This window comes from Podarcis filfolensis (assembly GCF_964270895.1).
Source record: "Podarcis filfolensis genome assembly, chromosome: 9".
In the NCBI taxonomy this organism is placed as follows: Eukaryota; Metazoa; Chordata; class Lepidosauria; order Squamata; family Lacertidae; genus Podarcis; species Podarcis filfolensis.
The window spans coordinates 33,478,864-33,498,925 of record NC_139610.1 but is presented as its reverse complement, the minus strand read 5'-3'; the positions used below and the strand labels follow the sequence as shown (position 1 = coordinate 33,498,925).

At 41.3% G+C, this 20,062-nt stretch overlaps 1 protein-coding gene across 10 annotated transcripts in view; it reads left to right on the top strand.

Annotated features, from left to right (window-relative positions):
- PALLD (palladin, cytoskeletal associated protein) overlaps positions 1–20,062 on the top strand; it is a 216,108-nt gene that overhangs the window by 83,747 nt on the left and 112,299 nt on the right. For all 10 annotated transcript variants that reach the window (XM_083631008.1, XM_083631002.1, XM_083631009.1 and 7 more), the window contains 7 exons: positions 6,000–6,178; positions 6,555–6,615; positions 7,440–7,545; positions 7,996–8,070; positions 8,879–9,020; positions 9,714–9,737; positions 19,880–19,999. In XM_083631008.1, the coding sequence (XP_083487134.1) occupies positions 6,000–6,178; positions 6,555–6,615; positions 7,440–7,545; positions 7,996–8,070; positions 8,879–9,020; positions 9,714–9,737; positions 19,880–19,999 (707 nt within the window). The remainder of the gene's footprint in view (positions 1–5,999; positions 6,179–6,554; positions 6,616–7,439; positions 7,546–7,995; positions 8,071–8,878; positions 9,021–9,713; positions 9,738–19,879; positions 20,000–20,062) is intronic.

Sequence of the window (20,062 nt, the reverse complement as noted above, 5' to 3'; positions counted from 1 at the left end):
GAAACACGTGTAATTGTGGACTGGATGGCAGCCAGCACCCTTTCTTCAAACTGAAAGGAGCAGCATTGAAGGGTGTGAACCCCTCACCTTCATTAATCATCTCGAAGAGCCAGATCTGCAGCTAGCAGCATAATGATTGCCTTTTGTCATAACCAATTGTTCATTGTTTTTCTCTTCCCAACAAGATCTAATGCAGAATAAAGAACTAGCCTCTGCAATGGTTGGGAAATAAAAACTATAAAAAACTCTCTGCATTACAACTTCTGAATTTGTAACTCCTCGGGTTATCTTTCTAATATATCAAAGGCTAACAGTGATTGCTTAGCTGCTGCAATGTGATGAAGCTCTCCTTGGAAACTGTGTCACTGCAAGCGATTAGCATGTGTCTAATAAGTTTCTCCTTTGTCTTTGCTCATTCTGGACAAGAGATTGCCCAGACCAGAGTGGTTTACTTAAAATTCCAACCATTGTAGCCTGCAAGTAGTCACTTCAATAACAGGGTCTCTCACCTGATCCACAGCCCATTTAAGTCATATGTATTTATCTAAATGAACCCATATAACATAACCTAAAATGTAGTGCAGCATCTCTCTATGTTTTCTGTATAATCAAAATAAAAGCTCGGCAGGGAAGATCTCATAAAAATCCAAGCTCTTGACAGTTTACAAATTGTGGTTTGAGTCTCCGCTGCAGCGCAGGGAAGCGGACAGATCACAAAAAATACTGGCAGCTGAACTCACAGGATACATTTGTTTCCAGAACCTATTTGTAAAACTAGGCCAAATGAGGCTACTGAGTAAACAAAGGAAGTTTATTAGTTCCATGCAGAAGTGATATGTTCTCTCTGGGCACAATAGGAGCTGGTTGGATTTTAATTACAAGAAAGGAATGGTACAGTGTTTTAGTTCCATCATCAACATTTCCTAGCCTTAAGGGATGTAGGGTTTATTCTTTCTCCTGCAAGGGGGAATTGTGTACATAGTTTTTCATTAGCATAAGTGGGAGTCACTTTGCATGCATAAGCCTATTGTGCATTGATTAGAGAAGGCAGCGTCCCTATTGTGGAACCCATCTTGAATAAAAATAAACATTATTTCACAGTGTTATTTTTTGCTGAGGCACATGTTATGTTTGGTTAACCTCATACGAAGAAAGGCAAACATGTCATATGGCATTCTATTTGCAGAAGTTCCTGTTTGGGAACTTGCACATGGCCAACCTGATCCGAATTGGCCTGATGGTGGGATGATTTCATGCCATCGGTATTCACGAAAAACATATGACAATGTGTTGGTGGGCAATTTTCTTTGATGTTTGTGGACCAGAGCTGGGCGAAGGACAGCTTTGCCATATATAAAAGCACCCTTTGGCTGATGTAACTTGAAATGTGTAACTAATAAGGTACTTTTAATAAGCAACAATGGATACCACGGGACTGCAATGCATTTGCCATTTTCAGTCATTCTAATCATGTGGAATGAGCACCCAAAGGTGGGGGCAGTAGACTGTAACCCCCAACCGAGACGTCTTCCTTTCAGTATCCAAAATTGAGGCTGTGTGCGTACACTTGTGTGTACACATACAGGTTTGGGGTGGAGCCTGGTGCTACAGTACCATCCCACCAGTGCATGTCTGTCCAACATGGTAGAACATCTGAAAGGAGCATCGTGTGGCAAATAAAACTCGTGCATGTATTGCACCACCCGTTACAAGACATGAGTCTTCTAAGAGCTGGATTTGAGTACAGGCTGATATTGGGACAGGATTGGAGCTTTTTTTGTAATTGCTTGGGGTTTTATTCCCCCTCCCCTGGTAAATATCCTAATTTTTACTATTTCACCCTAAACAGATTCTTTGTGGTGGCAGAGTAAAATCTTAGTCCACTCTGAAAGGCAGGTCCAGCCATTGCAAAATTACTTAACCATGGAGACCCTCTCTACACACAGGTCCTCAACCCATATGCAAATGAATGTTGGTAATAACTCGAGTTGGATGAAACAGTATTGGTTAGGTCCATGTCCCTTACAAATGAGTTGATTGGCATGCCTGTTCAACTCCAATTCCATGCAGATTTTTAAGGGCAAATGCTTTAAATTCTGCACACTTTTGTAAAGAGATTTCATTTGTTTTCAAGAACCTATGAAATGGTCCAAGGGGTCATTCAGTCTATTAAACAAAGCACAACACTTTTGAATATTATGTTGTGCTACCCTTCTTGGATAATTATATGAAGAAAAAGATGGCTGCCTTTATATACTGGGGGAAGCAGCCATCTCTTCCCCTGTACTGTGCCCCGGTTGCCTTACAATGTCCCTAAATGCAGCCAGCAGTAGTTCTGTAAAATAAACAGGAAGCCATTGGACCATCTTGTATAAATATAGGTTGGGACTAACCATGTACTGGAATGGTTTGTAAACATTTCACACTTATCCACATGTCTACATTCTGATCCACACTTGCTCCAGCTACCTGCTGGAATGGAGAGGTTCACTTCTAAATGCATAGTGAAATGAACTCCTATCCTTCATAACAAGATAAGAACTTAAAAGTGCAGCTTGATCAGACCCGAAATCTGTATGGTCCATCATTCTGTTCTCATGGCGACCAGCAAGATGCCTGTTGGATGCCTTGCAAGCAGGTCATGGGCTCAACAGTGGTTTTCTGTTCAGGAATTCTCATTAATTCCTCTGATACTGTAGGTGTTATATAGTGATTGTGACTAGTAGCCATTTGAGGGCAGATCCCACCATACATTTAAAGTGCATACAATACACACTTGAAGCACACAACTTTCCCAAAGATTCCTGGGAATTGTAGTTGTTTTTGTTTTTGCAATTCATCTTTATTAATTTTTTTACAACAGAAATGCTTTCTTAACATGAAACGACAATTTTGGTTTCTTGTGGATGAACATGTAATTCTAAATCATAATAAAGAAAAACAAAGATATATAATTTGATTCATTGATATTCTAATTATCTCTGACTTCCCTCTCCTTTTTACTTGGGTCTTTTATAATTCTTGGTTGAATGCATATCTAGGTTGCTGGTAACCAACTTTTTCACTACTATTTAATGTTTCTCATTACAAGAGTTAATCTAAACCAGTCAAAATTTTTAGTTCTCCACAGTGGTCTTTCAGGCATTGTTTAAATATCCATATTTTACTAAATTTTTGTTTCCCTTGTCTGCCCTGTCAGTTTATCCACCTCAGCATATTCTATCAATTTAATCAGCCAATCTTTTTTTTGATGGTATGGTCTCACTTTTCCAATTCTGTGCAGTCAAAACTCTTGGAAATTGTAGTTTCACCCTCACAGAGTTACAGTTCCCAGCACCATTAACAAGTGGCAGTTCCCAGGGTTCTTTTGAGAAAGTCTTGTGCTCTAAAGGTGTGCTGTAGATCTGCGGCCTACTCCCCTTTTAAAGTTATCCAAGCTGGTGGCAATTGCTATATCTGATAGTGAAATCCAACTTATCTATGAGTTTTGTGAAAAGTGCTTCCTTCTGTCTGCCATGTGTGTCCTACCATTCTGCTTCACTGAATGGACCTGGGTTCAGGTACAGAGAGAGAGGAAACCTTTTCTCAATCCATGTTCTTCACAACATGGGTAATTTTATACACCTTTGTCATATCCCCCTTCACTTGCTTTCCTGCTGCCCAAAACTAAAACAAAAACTAAAAGTTGCAACCTTTCCTCTTGATCATTTCTGTCAATCATTTCTGGCTCTAACAGCATCCTTTTTTTAGGTATGGTAACCAAATCTGTGTATGATATTCCAAGCATGGTTGTAAAAAGGCAAAGAATTCGGGAGAGGTAAATCTTGCATTTTGTTTCAAAAGAAAGCATAGCGGTTAGTACATAGTTGCCTCTGGGTGAAATTCGATCTGCCAGACTACTTCTTGTTTGGAAAAGGAAGGGTCTGTCCACTGAAAATGAGTTATAAGTCTTGTGTGAGAAGTGGTATCTGCAGAGTGATGTGATCTATCCTGCAAGCGTTAACCTCTAAAACATTCAGGGCATGGAGGGTATAATATACAACATGGTTGTGTCAATTATGTATCTGCAAGAGAGATTCAAGTGTACTGTATTGTGGAATAGTATAAACACTCAGAAGACTGCTTGCCTACCATGGCTTGCAGCTGATTTAGGACTTTGTAACCTCTTTTCTACTTGATTCAAGTTACTCTTTAAAAGTGTGTGTGGGGGGGTTAATACTACTAGTTGAAGTTCTGGACAATGTTAATGGTCAACATGACTGCATACCTTGCTGGCTGGGGGCATGAAAGCTGCTACATTGGAAGGATGTTGTTCCTTTTAAATCTCAACAAAACAGAATGTCCCTGTGTTTCTATCCAGATTCTTAGAATTGCTTCACCCAGTATTTCTCCTCCTCTACACATGCATTAGTATTCATGGCACAGAAAAATGGTAATGTGTGAAAGCGATCAGTATTCACTTGAAATGAAGAGATTATGGCCATTATTAACGCCCAGACTTGGTGTGCATAGTTGAGCATCCATAAAAATAACAGGATCCAAGTGCATTCTTTTTCTGTGGATCTGAGAGAATTGGGGTGGGGTGGTATATAACTGTGAAGCACTCTGAAACTGTAGATTCCTGTGGCATGATAAATCTTTCGGAATGGTTATGGCTATGGCTTTTTTAAAAAAAGTATAGTTAATGTGCCCCTAGTTTTCTAGCCTTCAGGGAGGAGTGGGGTTGTTTGAGGAAAAAATGGTTTAGTGCTTGTTTTCCAGTGCTTGACTAATCCCTAGGTAGGACTTGTTAATCTTCTCATAAATTAATACTGTGCATTCGGCTTGCAACTACAACCAGCCCCTGAACGGTGTATTGTGGGATATGGGACAAGATAAAGATTGTGCCCGAAGCAATATCAGTTGAACAAAACCTGATTGGCACAGCTAGTCCACTGTTGCTTGTGAGGGCAGGCATTGTTTGATCAAAAGAACAGCCATGTATCAGTTAATTGATTGGCAGGGACACCTTCACATGTCCAATTATTGTGTGGTCAAAATGATCAACCCACTGTTATACAAAGCAAGCATATTTTTGTATCAGGCTCCATGGGCCTCCTGTAGCATTTCCAAAACAGAGTATATGGTGGGATGTTTTGTTTTTTACTCTGGGGGCTTAGATGCCAGAGTCATAGAATTGTAGAGCTGGAAGGATCCCGTAGGGGCGCCGATGGAGGAAGCGGGGTGCGGTCTGCCCCAGGTGTCATCCGTGGGGGAGTGACTCCGCCCCTGCCTAGGGGCATCTAGTCCAACCCCCTTCAATTCAGGATTCGCAACTAAAGAATCCCTGACAGATGGCCAGCCAACCTCTGCTTTAAAACCTGCAATGAAGGAGAGTGATGCTCTATACCATCTCAATCTGCCTGTTGTCAAGAGAAGCAATCTCTTATCAGAATGGCTCCTAGCAATAGATTCCCTTTTTAAAGGAAGTTTCTCCCCTGTTCATTAAATGTTTGGGGAGGGATGGAGGGAGACAGTATAGGCTCCATCACCATCTGATCTCTGCAGAGTAATTGCAGCCTGCTTTTTCAGGGTTTCCAGTTGCACGGGTAGAGCCCTCTGCATGTGTGTTTCTTTCAGACTTTGCAATGAATGCATGTAGATTACCGGCTTCCCCACCCTCCCACCCCCACAGAGTTCTTGAACATGGTAATAGCAACATATGGAAAAGGGCTATGTTTGCTGTAATAAGGCAAACTTTAGGAAATGCCTTCCCAATGTGCCTTTAGCAAGCTGTCGACTGACATTCTGGTTTCTTTTCATATTTCACTATAAAGAGTTTTCTGTGAGATTCTTCATAAACACAGCAGTATTTCTGCCACTGATATCGTCTGTGAACTAATCTTTTCTCATTTTAATCATTTACGATTGTAGCAGTTTTATAATACAAATATTGAAAAGCGCTCCTCCTTCCCTGACCTTGCTCTGTGTTTCCCCTTTCTATGGTGTATTAATCACAGGTGGTTCTGCGAGGGCAAAGAACTGCAAAATTCTCCCGATATTCAGATCTGTTGTGAAAGTGGAGGGCTCCATACACTAATTATAGCAGAAGCCTTTGAGGACGACACAGGGCGCTACTGTTGCCTGGCCTCAAATTCTGTTGGTTCTGATTCTACATCAGCAGAACTGTTTGTTGAAGGTAAGAGAGAGCATCAACTGAAGGTCACAAACACGAAAAGAAGTGAAAACATTATGCTTTAGATGCCATTGGTTCCAAGAACCCAGGCATAGGCAAACTCATCCCTCCAGATGTTTTGAGACTACAACTCCCATCATCCCTGACCACTGGTCCTGTTAGCTAGGGATCATGGGAGTTGTAGTCCCAAAACATCTGGAGGGCCGAGTTTGCCTATGCCTGGTCTAAACCCACCTGGAATGGGGCTCATTACCATTCAGTAGTTTTAAGCACAATGCTACAGTGATGGGAGTTTTGTTTTGTTGTTGTTTTTTGAAGTGTTCTAGACTCCATGACAGCATCCATCATCCTTGAACATACCCTTTTCCATCCCCTGTAGGTGCCAGCTCTTCTGATTCTGACAGTGAGGTTTTCAGATCAAAATCTGGAGCCATGCCACAGTAAGTTTACATAGCAAAACTTAATTATACACTTTGTATCTAGGACGCTTTGGGAGGATTATCGCAAAGTTGTTCTGCTTCACCTCTTGCAGTCATTCCGTGGGGGGAAAAGACTAACCAGTGTTAATTAATGATCAGATCCTGTTAAAATATTGCATTGCACGTTAAACATGGGGCAGCACAGATACAGATTCTGGTTCAGAGTCTCCATTTAGAAAGCCTTTGCTGCCTGTACATTGTTTTGCAGAAGCAGTGAAGTACATGTTCATACTTCTGCATGTATTTTTTTACCATGTACTTTTCACAGATAGTTATCACCTTTTAAAGCTATGCCTGACATTCTGTTATATCTGAAATTGAGACATAGCAATGAATCATTTGTAAACCTTTAGTGAACACATGCCCTTACTTTTCTTAGGTTTTGTAACTGAGTGTATATACACGAAGATGAAATGCATCAAATATTGAGGGCAGATTTCTGAGTGCATTGGAAATATCCCTGTTGAACTACCTGCATTTTTTCCCCTATGGCAAAAGACCCCAAAGATTCTCTGAATAGAACATTTTGCAATTTTGTAATAAAACATTAGAGTTAAAGATTCATATTATAACTCTTTTCTGCTGTACTGGAAAAGTGGATGTGCTTCTGTTGACTGATTAAAATCCCTGATCATGGCAGACTTTGGGTGGCCTTCAGCAAGTCACAGCCTACCAGAAACTCAACTGTTCCTCAGAAATAGGTTGTGCTTCACCCAAAATAAACATGTGAAAGGGAAGCATTTTATGGCAAGATTAACTGACTACTACTTGTTTGACTTATCTAGGGCCCAGAAGAAAAGTACTTCTGTTTCTTTAACGATAGGATCTTCTGCTCCAAAGGCTGGCATCACTACAGCAGTCATCCAGCCTATTTCTGTGCCTAATCTGCAGGTATGTAGATGTCTCAGTTCTAAAACATCAAAAGTTGACTCAGGTTCTTGGTAGCACGCTGTGACATGTTTGCACAGGACTTTGCAGATAAAACGACTCTCATCCTTCCTACCTTGGACTTCTCTTAGACACAGTTTCTGTATGTGAAATGTCATTGACTGCCTTTTTATTAAAGTTGCCTGGGTGACAGAGTTAATTCAACGTTAAATGGCAGTAGTTGCAAAATTTGGTTCTCAATATACTTGCTCTATTATAAGTGGTCAATATGGTGGGAGCAGGGGACTGGGACTGTTTACAGAATCAGGCACACACACAAAAAACACCTAATGTAGCAAGAATAGGTATACTTTATTAGTAAATGTGTAAGTGAGATAAGGATATATCAGTGCAGGAATTCTATTACTAATGGTGCTGATGGTTTGCAAATTTCTGGGTTTAACTGTTTTCCAGGTCCAAAGTCCTACTTCATACCTCTGCAGATTAGATGGATCAAAACCTAGTAATGCTGCACCTATTTTTACAAAGGTCTGTTTTTTCCACTGAAATGCTAATTCTATGGTTTTGGGATAAAATAGCAAAAAAAAAAAAAAGTGCAAAGATAATTTCAATCCTATTACACCTGCTGAATAAAGATGGGTTCCTTTATTGTAGGATAGTAATGGATTTCTAGCAAAGACACTTTTTCTGTAATGATTACTTTCTATTTTTTGCTATACAAAAGAGGCAGAGATATATATCTTTTTTCATTCACTTCTCTTTTAATCATTTCTCAAAGTATCACTGTAGGCACTAAAAAACCATAATATGGCTCACACCTTCAGTGTAACTGAGAATAAATTCACATGAAAATTCTCTTGTTCAAGTGCTACTGAAATGAATACTGTGTGCTTGTACAGCTTCCACCTTCTCCCAGATGGGTTGTGCCCAACATTTTATCAGTTTTGATTGCACATGTTCCATGACTGCATGAGGATGAGTTCATCCCTATCTTAGCATATCAAAAACTCTCTCTCTCTCTCTCTCTCTCTCTCTCTCTCTCTCTCTATACACACACATACACACACACACACACACACACTCCAAAATAGTTTTAAAAATGTCTTGTGATCAGAGAGAGTTCTTTCTGCTGCCAGCATGGTTGTAATTTAGATTTCCAAAATAAGAATTTACTCAAATTAATTGCTGTGCCACCATTAAATAAAGAAAGAATGGAAAATAGCATATGCATTGCTGTAATTATCTGCAGGTAGTTTGTCTGCTGATAAGGTCGAGGCTTTTTAAAATATATATTTGGGGTTGGAGGTTCAAATAATCTGTTTATCAATTTTAACAGGAGCTACAAGATTCAACAGCAAGTGAAGGACAAGTTGTTGTGCTTGAGTGCAGAGTGAGGGGAGCACTTCCTTTGCATGTCATTTGGTCTCGGCAAGGAACCGAAATACAGGATTCTCCAGATTTCCGAATTCTTCAAAAAAGTAAGTGGCAGATTAATTGTTGGTTCAGATATCCCTGCAGTATAAAAACAAATGGGGAGAGTCTATGCCTCAGGTTTGTTTTAGTTTGCACAATTACTTTTTAGGCTCAAAAATTCATTATAGTATTCCCTTACCCTTTACCTGCATCTATCAGATTACTCGATGAGTAATAGTTAAGTTTGTTATCAAATATTAAAGGTAAAGGTAAAGGTACCCCTGCCCGTACGGGCCAGTCGTGTCCGACTCCGGGGTTGCGTGCTCATCTCGCTTAAGAGGCCGGGAGCCAGCGCTGTCCAAAGACACTTCTGGGTCACGTGGCCAGCGTGACGAAGCTGCTCTGGCGAGCCAGCACCAGTGCAGCACACAGAAACGCCTATCAAATATTACCCTTCTATAAAACAGGAGTGGAAGACCTGTGGCTCCTCCGGATGTTGTTTGGACTCGAGCTCCTTTGATCCCTCATCATTGGCCAGACAGCCTGATGGGATTTCCTTTCCTTCCCCCCCCCCCCAACAATTTATGTACCACTTAACACTGTATTCTAAGCTAAGTTGGAACGCAATGACATTAGAGGGCCACAGGTCCCCATCCTTGCCATAAAGCCTTGACGGTTGTATATGTAATGGTTTTCTAATGCATTTTGTTCTTTCCCCTCCTATTCCCTGTTCTTTCTTTGGGTGATGTGATGTGCAGAGCCACGATCTGCCGCTGAACCTGGTAAGCATCTTGTGAAAGAACCATCTTTGTTTGCTTACTCTTTGTGTGTGTGGATTGAAGGTAAATAGTGTAATGTTTCTGCAAGGGACTGGTAATATGAAACCGCCTCCAAGACAGCCTATTCTTTATCGCAGACTTCAGACCCTGCTACTCTGTACTTTACGTCAGTTTCATTATTAGTGAAACAGCAAATCCCATCCAGACCAATGTGGGGAGGCCCAGTGGAGTGAGCCTTTTCAAAGAACTTGCTCTCAGAAAATTGCATTACCTTGCAAGTTGCTTAATCGTCACAATTCAACCCCCGAAACTACTGGCATGTTTTCATTAGTATCAGACTACTAAATGTTAGATTTCCTCTTCTCAAATATGTGCTAAATAAAATGTAAGCCCATCCATCCTTGTTGGGTTTTTTTAAAGCCTAGTTCAGCACTCCTTTTAGTATATTAGGGCAGAATTCAGCCAGTCTAAAAATGCAAATGGAAGGAGCTTGTTTCCCCACTTTTATCTCCCTTTGTTTGTAATGCTTTCTGCAGTTGTTGCATAGAAGGTGCTCTGTTCGCCTGAAAGTTCTGTACAGATGTTAAGCATTATTAATAGTTCAACTCCCCCACCAGCCATCTCTGGACAAATCCCCAAGCAATTTCACAAGGGAAGCTTCGGTCAGGTGCTCCAAGATCAGAGCTACGAGGCTGGCAGCATTTAATCTGTTCCTTCCATCCCCTCTAGATCAAAGAGTTGCAAAGAGGTGGATCCCCACCCAGTCATGTCACATTTCAGTTTTGTAGCATTGTTTTCGGTTGTAAGGTGGGATGTGAGGTTGTGAGGTAGGACACGAGGAAGAGCCTTGCTAGATCAGAACAAGCATCCTGTATCCCACAGTGGCCAGTCACATACTTCTGGGAAGCCCACAACAGGACACAAGAGCAAACAGCTCTCCCCTTCCCTATTATTCCCAGCAAAATGGAGGCAGCACATAGCCATTGTAACTAGGAGCCATGGTTTTCTTTATCCTCCATGTGGAACTGATGGTAGGAGATTCTAAACCAGGGAAGGGGAGCTTGTGACCTTCCAGATGTTGATGCATTGCAGCTCCCATTGTCCCTGACCATTAGCCATGCAGGCTGGGACAATGGGCCTTGGAGGGCCACAGGTTCCCCCTTTGCTGTTCTGGGTTGATAATGCGAGGATGACAAAGTAGAGTAGTTGAGCAAAGAAGAAGTCAGAGGTCTTGAAGCAAATGAACTTTAGGAATAGAGAATCCAGTGAGCTCAATATGCTCTACAGCAATTGAAAGCAGCTTTCCAGGGTTTCAAACAGGGTTTTCCCCAGCCCTACCTGGGGTTGAACCTGGGACTTCTCATATGCATTAGCCACTGAATCACTGATTGAATAAGCCAGTATACAGTGGTGGAGTTCTTTACTGGAAATGCCCAGCAGGCCAGAGCAGATGAAATAAATGTTTGAAATAAGACTGTGAGTGGCTCAGAGGAGCAGGCGGAAACATAGGGCACCTCGTAGCAGGTTCCTCAGTCACTGCTGCCAACTGTAAGTATAACTATGGGGACATGAGGGGATGAGAGTACAAACTGGCTCAGCTTCAGGAGCCTGTCCTTCAGGCAAGGGCTTCAGAAGAATTGCAGCCAATTAAAATACAGATGCTTGCAGGAGTGTTACACTTCACATGAAACACTCCATTGTCTGTCTCCGTTCCTAAAGTATTTTCTTCCTACGTTAAAATTACTGGTGCAATAAATAGAACAGGAAATCAAAGAGGACAGCTTTTATCTGTGCATCTGCTAATCCCCAACAGTCAGAACAACAACAGCAAAAATCCCAGGATGGCCAGTTGCTGCATACTTATAGGTCAGGCACGGTGAGGTCAAGAGTGGGGGGGGGAGCTGTGCTTTGTGGATTCAGGCAGCTGAGCGCTTATGAAACAGGTTTTTCTTGTCATTGCAAACTTGTATCTGGCTAATGTGTTTTACACTCTTTTCTCTGTCTAGACGGAAATCAGCCTGCATCACAAATCTCTTCAGACTGTTTTGAGAATTAATAGCCAGTCAAATTACTTAAGGCCAACATCACAGTTTGTCAAGTTACCTGCTCAATGCTACGGTTATTTTGACATTTTGACTTTATGCTGATTGACTCCTTCAAAGAGCAGTCTGTTTTAGGAAGGAGGCAAGAAAACCTGCAGAATCATTTGCCAGCTGTTGATGCTTTGGCCATTACTCAGCTGTCTGGAAGCAGCCACAAAGTATATTGAATTTCTTTAAAGCAATTGTCTTGTTGGTGTTCGAAAATGCTGTAGTCAGTATCTTTTTCTTTTCTTTTGGGCTGCGATTGGGGAATTGCTGAACAGAAAATCTTTCAGAACACAGGGTTGAAGGCATTGGACACACACATACCAAAAAAACACCCTTTTTAAAAAGTTGTTTTCTGGTTTGGGGGCATATATTTGCAAAACTACTAATGTCCCTCTTTGAGCTGTATTCCAGTCTTCCAGCTCTAGTAATGAGCCCTAAACAAAACTCAATATCTTGAACGTGAAGAGGGTTTTTATGTCAGCAGGGTCTAAGCATCCTGCACCCCTAACAGCAGGAAAGGAGCTGTGCTGGAACAGTTCATAAATGTTGCAGCTGTGCTAGTTTCTGGGGGGAGAAACCCTGAAGTCAAGGCACTGTGTGGGCTCCTCTCCCATGTGGCTCTGGGCTCCACGCTGTAGGAAGGAGCCACGCTTGAATGGTTCCCAAGATGCAAAGGTAACGTGAGAAGGAGGCAACAGATGTAAAGTGCAACCTTTGCATGACTATGGATAGGGGGGAGAGGGCCTAGCTGCAGAAAAGCAGAAGCTAATGTAACAGCATGGAAGCCTCATTATAGGACACCTGGGAAGAAATACACCAACTCTATTTGTAGTTCAGAAATAACACTAACAGAATCCAGAAGCTTGCAGCAAATTGGTTAAGCTGCTAATTTATTTTTGTCATTTTAAAGATAACTCTGAGGTCAACTGAAACAGTCTAATGGTGTTGATTCCACTCTTTTCGTAATCCTCTCCAGCTTATTCAACATCACACAGTACCATTGCATCAGCATTGCCCCTCCTGCGTCCCGCTGCGTGTCGGAAGCTAAATTTCAGCGACAAGCCAGCTCGACCCCATTCGGCTTCCTTTACAGTTCTGAAGGAATTTTACATGAGGAGAGCAGGCTCAGAGATGTTCAGCTCCCAGCATGCAGAGGGGTTGTGGGAACAGCAACAGTAATGAGGCAGAGGGGGCAGAGCTAACCAGTGCAGTGAACCCCTTGTGCAGTGGAGAGCCCCTGAGTTCAGAAAGCCTGAATGGGGCTTGCAGCTTGCTTCTGTTCCACATACTGACCCGAATTTGAGGCAGGGGCAGCGGCAAAACAGCATCCTGCTCTGATGACAATGTGGAGTGTGAGGCAGAAGAGATAGACATGCCTGCAGTATATTGAATTTCATGAGACACAGTTTCTTCCTACCATTTTTTCCCCTGTTACATACGCTGTCTTCAGTTGAGCTCTTTGGATTTCTTTGGGGAGCCTTTTCATGCACAGAGGAACTGAAGCCCTAGGCCTTTTCCTCTAGGAAGGGGAATGGTTCAACTAATAGATTAGGCTGAAGAACAACAAGGTTGCTGCCCGATAAAGAAATCCGAACAGGCAAAATAGCTTGGGGAGCTGATTCAGCATTTTAAGATAATCAAGGAGGGGGAAAGAAGGGTAGGAAATAGGAGGCTAAAGAATAAGGCTGGAGACTTCTGTAGATAAATTATTTAAACAGCAGACTTTTCCTTCCCTGATAAAAGAGAATATATTTTACAGTTTACTTGCCTTTTGGGTGTCAGCTGCGGGAGCCAGCTTGTCTATATAATTGCGTGCTGTGCTCCTACAGAAATGACAGGCTTTATTTTCAGAGTAGTGATTTCATGAAATTCCAGTATATACAGCTCCTTGATCAAATCCCACCACTACCACCTCAACTTTTTTTAAAAAAACACATTGCCAACAAATGAGTCCTATTTTATCTTTGTAAGAAGCTTGTAAATACCCTTCCTCTCTCCCACTGGTGTAATGATTGCTTCTCTCTCGTGCAGTACGAGAATGGAGAACAAATTTAAGTTTTATCATGGCAGCAAAATGGCTTTAGTGGGCCCTGGACACAACTGGAGGTCTGCATGTGTCGACTTAAAAAAAAAATTGTGACTGAAATAGGAGTTTGAACAGGAGGACCTTAGAGCCCAACGAAGCATTTTATAATGTAAAATAAATCCCTGTTAAGAAACAAATGCATTAACAGAAGTCTTCAAGCCAAGCTTCCCTCAGGGGGAAGCCATTTCCTAGGACAGAAATAGTAAGAAGGTTGGATGCACAAGTGACTATGTAGAGGGTTTGCCTGTTTGAGTTTCCAAAGTAGCATACGAAGGGAAAGCTGGCAAATCTCCATTTCGGAAAGTTATGTGAAATCTTCCTACTATTTTGTGCTCATGCCACTCTCCCCCTCTGGAAGTACCAAAATGTGTGTGCATGTGCTGTGCCCTTCACACACTGTTGCAGCTTCCTCAAAGTCCCATTTCTATGATGCAATTTGGTGTGGCTGATGGCCACATGTGAAGTTGTTCCCTCATTGGCAGAACAGATTGTGTGTGCGTCCTCCACACATTAGGCTCCCTCTTTCCCACCCAATCAGTATCATGTCAGAAAAGATGTATGCAGCCTCACCTGGCCATGTGGTTGCACCATTAACTTGAGTCTACAGCTATGCCAGAGGACCAAGTAGACACAGCTGTGGCTGTTACGTATGAGGGACACCAGTATGACTTGTACTTGCTATCCCTGCTTCTGCGTATGCCTCAAGTGGCTCTTTCTGCAGAAGCACATGTCCTATGAGATGGCAGGGCTTGCCACCAAATACGGCAGCCCCACATCATATTGTCCCCCAAACCACTATAACACGTTATAGCACTTTCCCTGTGACAGGGTAGCTTCATGTCCATTTCCTTCACTCCCGCCAGCAACAGCAAGGGACGTCTCCAGTAATGTGAAGTTCTGCTCTTGGTTTCTGTGGGAATGTCTCCTCCAATTATCAAGTTGTCAGGGCAGCTGAGGAACTGGTAAAATGCAGCCATAATTTCTCAGGTTGCTTAATTTTGAAATGTCAGCAAGTTTTTCCTCACACCCCCATTACTTCTATTACAGACTTTAAAGTGTATGAGCGTGTGTGTGTGTGTGTGTATATACACACAGAGTTTTTACAACTGTGATCTGATAGCATCTATTGTTTTACTTGGGACTTCGCTGTAGAAACTGGATTGTCTCAGGTTTCTAACAGGAGTCTTGAAAAAGAAAAAAAATTCTGTCTCAAAACGTTTTTCTTTACCAACATACTTTTCAGATCTACTGTATCACTATTGAATTCATGGTCATTTAAAACCTGGAACTTGTTTTACTACAGACAGGACCATGGTTGAATGTGGAACACAAGTCTGATTTGTTTCAGTTAAATAAGTTTTCTATATCAGTGTATAGTATCATTGCTGTGGGCATGTTATGCTGTCTTGCTCTAATGTCTTTATTGTTGCTTTGAATCTCTGGCAGTGACAACTTAATTATGTTAAAATAGCTTAATGAAAATGTCTGCTTCCTAGAACTTGACAAAGGAAAAGGGGAGACAAAGATCACAGTTAAAAATCAAAGCTGCAGTGTCTCATTTTTGGTATAACCCAAATCCTATGCATATATTAACAATTCCAGTACAAGTAATCACATGAGGTGGGGCAGTGGCAAGGCACACTCTAAATATCCCCCCCCCCAATGAATGTTTCAAAAATGTGTGTGAACCCTCCATGGATACAAAATGCTCCCCACAGCCAACTCATGGAAGGTGACTGAGGGTGGGGGTTTTTTGGGGGGGGGACAAAGCTACGGTGCTCATACCCGCTCCTCATATGCCCCACCAGCATGTGATTTATTTGTACTGGAATTGCAATGCTGGCACAGGGCTACATTTACAGCCCAGTTCTATACATCTGTAGTTCTATAAGTCCCAACTGAGTTTAGTGGGATTGACTGCTAAGTGTGTGCAGGGCTGCAACCTTGAAAGCAAGCAGTCTAGTACCTATTAGGCCTTCAAGAGCTTTGGAATAGTAATGAGTATTTGATGCTCTTGCCTAGCAGTTTTGGCTTTGGATTTCGGTTAAAGGGGAACCTGGGAAATGCAGTGTTTTGTGCTGAACCAGCTGGCCCTTTCTTTCAAGGAGAGGCCTACATGTTGCAGAATGTTTGTTGCAATAAACAGAATGATGCTGTATTCAGACCTTATAATGCCGTGTTAAGTGAAAACGTGAGGGGGGTGTTTTTGGATATGAGTGAACTTAGCCCCGTATGTTGTTGTCGTCCTTGCTCTTCACAAGATGGAGGGAGACCATCGGAAGTGCGCACACATTTTAGAATCCTGAAAAATTAGGACTCTAAAGTTATTTAGGGAGCCTCTCCACAAGTAAGAAGCCTCTCTGCTTCAGACAGTTGCCCTTCAGCTCATCATGGAGGGTGATGAGAAAATTATCGTGTTTTTGTTTCAAACTAGTCTGTCGGTCCTTGCAGTGCTCCCCCCGCTCTGCAAGTATTAATATTAAATGTGCAGGCCAGAAAAGGTTGTATTTGTACAATGCATTTCAAAGTGCGCTTCTTCAGGGGGGTTGCAAATATAATACAGTGGTACCTCAGGTTAAGAACTTAATTCATTCTGGAGGTCCGTTCTTAACCTGAAACTGTTCTTAACCTGAAGCAACACTTTAGCTAATGGGGCCTCCTGCTGTCACCGCGCTACCAGCGCGCGATTTATGTTCTTATCCTGAGGTAAAGTTCTTAACCCAAGGTACTACTTCCGGGTTAGCAGAGTCTGTAACTCGAAGTGTTTGTAACCCAAGGTGTTTGTAACCTGAGGTACCGTTGTAGTGATTAACTGCTTATAGGTTAATAATATTTAAACAATTGTGTAATATAATAAAAATGAAACAAATAATTAAAATACCCGTGGAAAAAAGATAACTTTTAGACTTCTGTAACATTCATAGCTACAGGGAGAGGAAATGCCGAAAAAAGTCTAAATACAATTAAGAACTAAAAAAGAAATATGAGGGGAAAAGTAGTAGTTTAGAAGTGAAGTGATTATCAAGATGGATGTTGTTCCAACCTGACCCATGGACTTGCATGTGATTGTCTTCTTCCTTGACAGGTTAGGGTGGTTATGAAAGTAGAAGAGAGATTCAGTGGCTGCCATCCAACCCAAAAAGAAGCACCTTTTGCTGGAAAAGCACCAGCAAATATAATTATAGGACAATTTTTTTTATTATTTGCATGATCTGCTGCTATTTGAGAACAAGCTGGTGCAGATTGAAACTTCCAGTGCCAGCTATACTTTTATTTTGTTTTGATTTTATTGGATTCTTCATATAGGTTATCTTCCATATTATTTCCTGCCGTGAAGTTTCAGGCTGGAGTTGGTTGGAATTTAAATCTAGAATTTAAAATAAATGACAACTTTGTAATTACTGCACAAATAACTAGCAAGCATCATTCTCACTGGTTGTTGTTGAAGAAAAGTAGCCGTCCTTGAACTTTTGGTGCATTCTTATTCTTGGAGAGCCAACTGACTTCATCAATTTTCTCAATATTTTACCGAATTATTCTACTTTTTAGCACTTACATTCCTGTGAAATGTATAACTTCCACATGCAGTTAACATAACAGAATAGCATTACATAAAAAGAACCCATTGTCTGAAACTGCTGGTGTAAAAAGTCTGCCTGGTTGAAAACAACTGTCTTGCCTATTAATTGTCTGATGTGATCTTTCATTAGTCATAATCTAGATCAGATTAAAACTGATGCGTTCTGGTAAGTAATTCTAGACCACAAAATTTTATGTCATATTCCACAGACTGCTCTGTGCTGCCAACTAGTTGTTCTTCTGTCTGGCAAGGGGATGGAATTGTATACTGGACATTTTTTAAATCAGTACTTCATTTTCAGACTGTCTCCAGCACAGGAAGTCTTTGGATATATGATAATACATGATAAATTTTTTTTAAAGGAAAAACAGTTCAACTTAATTGAGACACCAATCAGCTGCCACTCACTACATCTTGAAGAATTGCTTCCTGGGTATAATAATTTAACTCTAAGAGGAAGACAATCATGGTGCGTTCTGCATGGCTGCATTACTTTCCTACAAACGTGGATACAGTGAGGCTCGAAATAGAAAAGGTCGTCCCAAGTTTCTGTATTCTTTCAATGAGACAGATATGAATGTATCACAGCACAAACCTATCCATGTTTATTTGGAAGTAAGTCCCTTTGAGCTGAACACGGCTTACTCCCATGTAAGTGCACCTAGGAGTGCAGCCTTTAAAATGTTAACAAGAAAACCTTTTGAGTTAATCCAGTCTTGAGGACATTTGGGCTACCTGTGTATTCTGCTAGCGTAGCTAGACTAAGAACGGACCAGGATTGCTCAGAGTGTGCAGATACTAAGACGAAAAACACTCACCGGTTGTTGTTGGTTTTTTGGTGTGTTTGGGGTTTTTTTGAAAGAATAAGGGAAATGACCAAGTTGACTTGTTTTGAAAACAATTCATAGTTAAGATTATCTACACTTTGCCAAGTTTAGATGACATGGCAAGCTGTGTGTAGCTAATCAAAAATGAAAGTGAAAATTTCTGAACTCGTCCTTGGAGCCAAGCCAGTGAAACTGAGGCTTTCTTTGGCTCTTTCTTGTCAGGCTCATATAAAAGTCAGTGTGATGGTGTCTGAATCTACTCAATCTATCGTTACTTAGTAGATTTTAATAATGACAATAGTGACATAAAAAGAGCTACAATAAAAAACAGAGGACAAAATCTTAGTGTAACCATGCTAATGGAGTTCCTGCTTCCACCTGAAGCTGCCCGCTTGTTGTGATTGAGCCTTTTTTGTCAGAGGTTAGGCAGGGGAAAGTCTTTCTATAATGGCATGTTGACCCTAGAATGCTATCCCAGGGACAGCATTGTTTTCTTGGCAGCCAGGTTTACTGGGGTTTTCTAGGCACCAGGATAAGGTCTTTTTATATTATGAGTCTGGTGAAGTTTACTGAAATTGCTCCTGTTTAAACTTTATCAGTTCTTTTCCTTAAAAAAAAAAAATCTTGATTCTTATAAGCCAGCTTTGAAACATGTTTGATAATCTAGGAAGGTGGGATGGGTGTGTGTGTAACGTTTAATAATCTAGGAAGATGGATTGATGGATTGATGAAACTGATGTCAATGAGTTATCAGTAGTGTAGGATGTATTTAAGATGGGCAGAAGAAATGCATACTACAGTGGTACCTCAGGTTACATACGCTTCAGGTTACATACGCTTCAGGTTACAGACTGCTAACCCAGAAATATTACCTTGGGTTAAGAACTTTGCTTCAGGATGAGAACAGAAATTGTGTTTGGGCGGCAGGAGGAGGCCCCGTTAGCTAAAGTGGTGCTTCAGGTTAAGAACAGTTTCAGGTTAAGTATGGACCTCCAGAACGAATTAAGTACTTAACCCGAGGTACCACCGTATTAAGAAAATATTGAGGTGTATGCAGAAGGGTCAAATTGCATTTGGGGAAAGTCAAGCTTTGTCCCACTTGCTAGATTTCTGAGGGAGAAATAATAGTTTATTTCTTATTAAAACTCTCATCTTAAACATATTTTATCTGAAGTAAGTTGCACTGCAGCAAGGCTGCTATGTAGTGCAATATGGCTGAGGTGCCACTTTCCAATAAACACCAATATCCCTTCCTAACCAAAGTGCTCTTGGTTTTCTCCAGTAAGCATTCTTTTGGATATCAGCCTCATTTTAATTTCCTGTTTTTGATTTCATTGTGATTTGTGTGTGAAAATAACCACAGGGATCCAACAACATGGGTGTTTGTGTTCTTTACTCCTCACTTCCCCCTTGGGCACTGTTTTTGGCTATTGTGCTTCTTGTTTAACACACAACATGATTTCACAATCAAATCTCGTATTCGGACACATAGCAGTTCCAGTATATCTTGTGTGCTCACACATCTGGTTTTTTTTCTCTTCCCTCCGTTCCTTTTTTTTTAGAGGAGATATGTACTCTTGTAATCGCAGAGACCTTTCCTGAGGATGCAGGAACCTTCACTTGTACAGCAAGAAATGACTATGGATCAGTCACAAGCAGTGCAGAGCTGACCGTGCTGTCAGGTATTCAGCAGTGTTTAATGTGTATGTGAAAGTCAGTGATGTTTTTCTGGCCACTCTTGGACA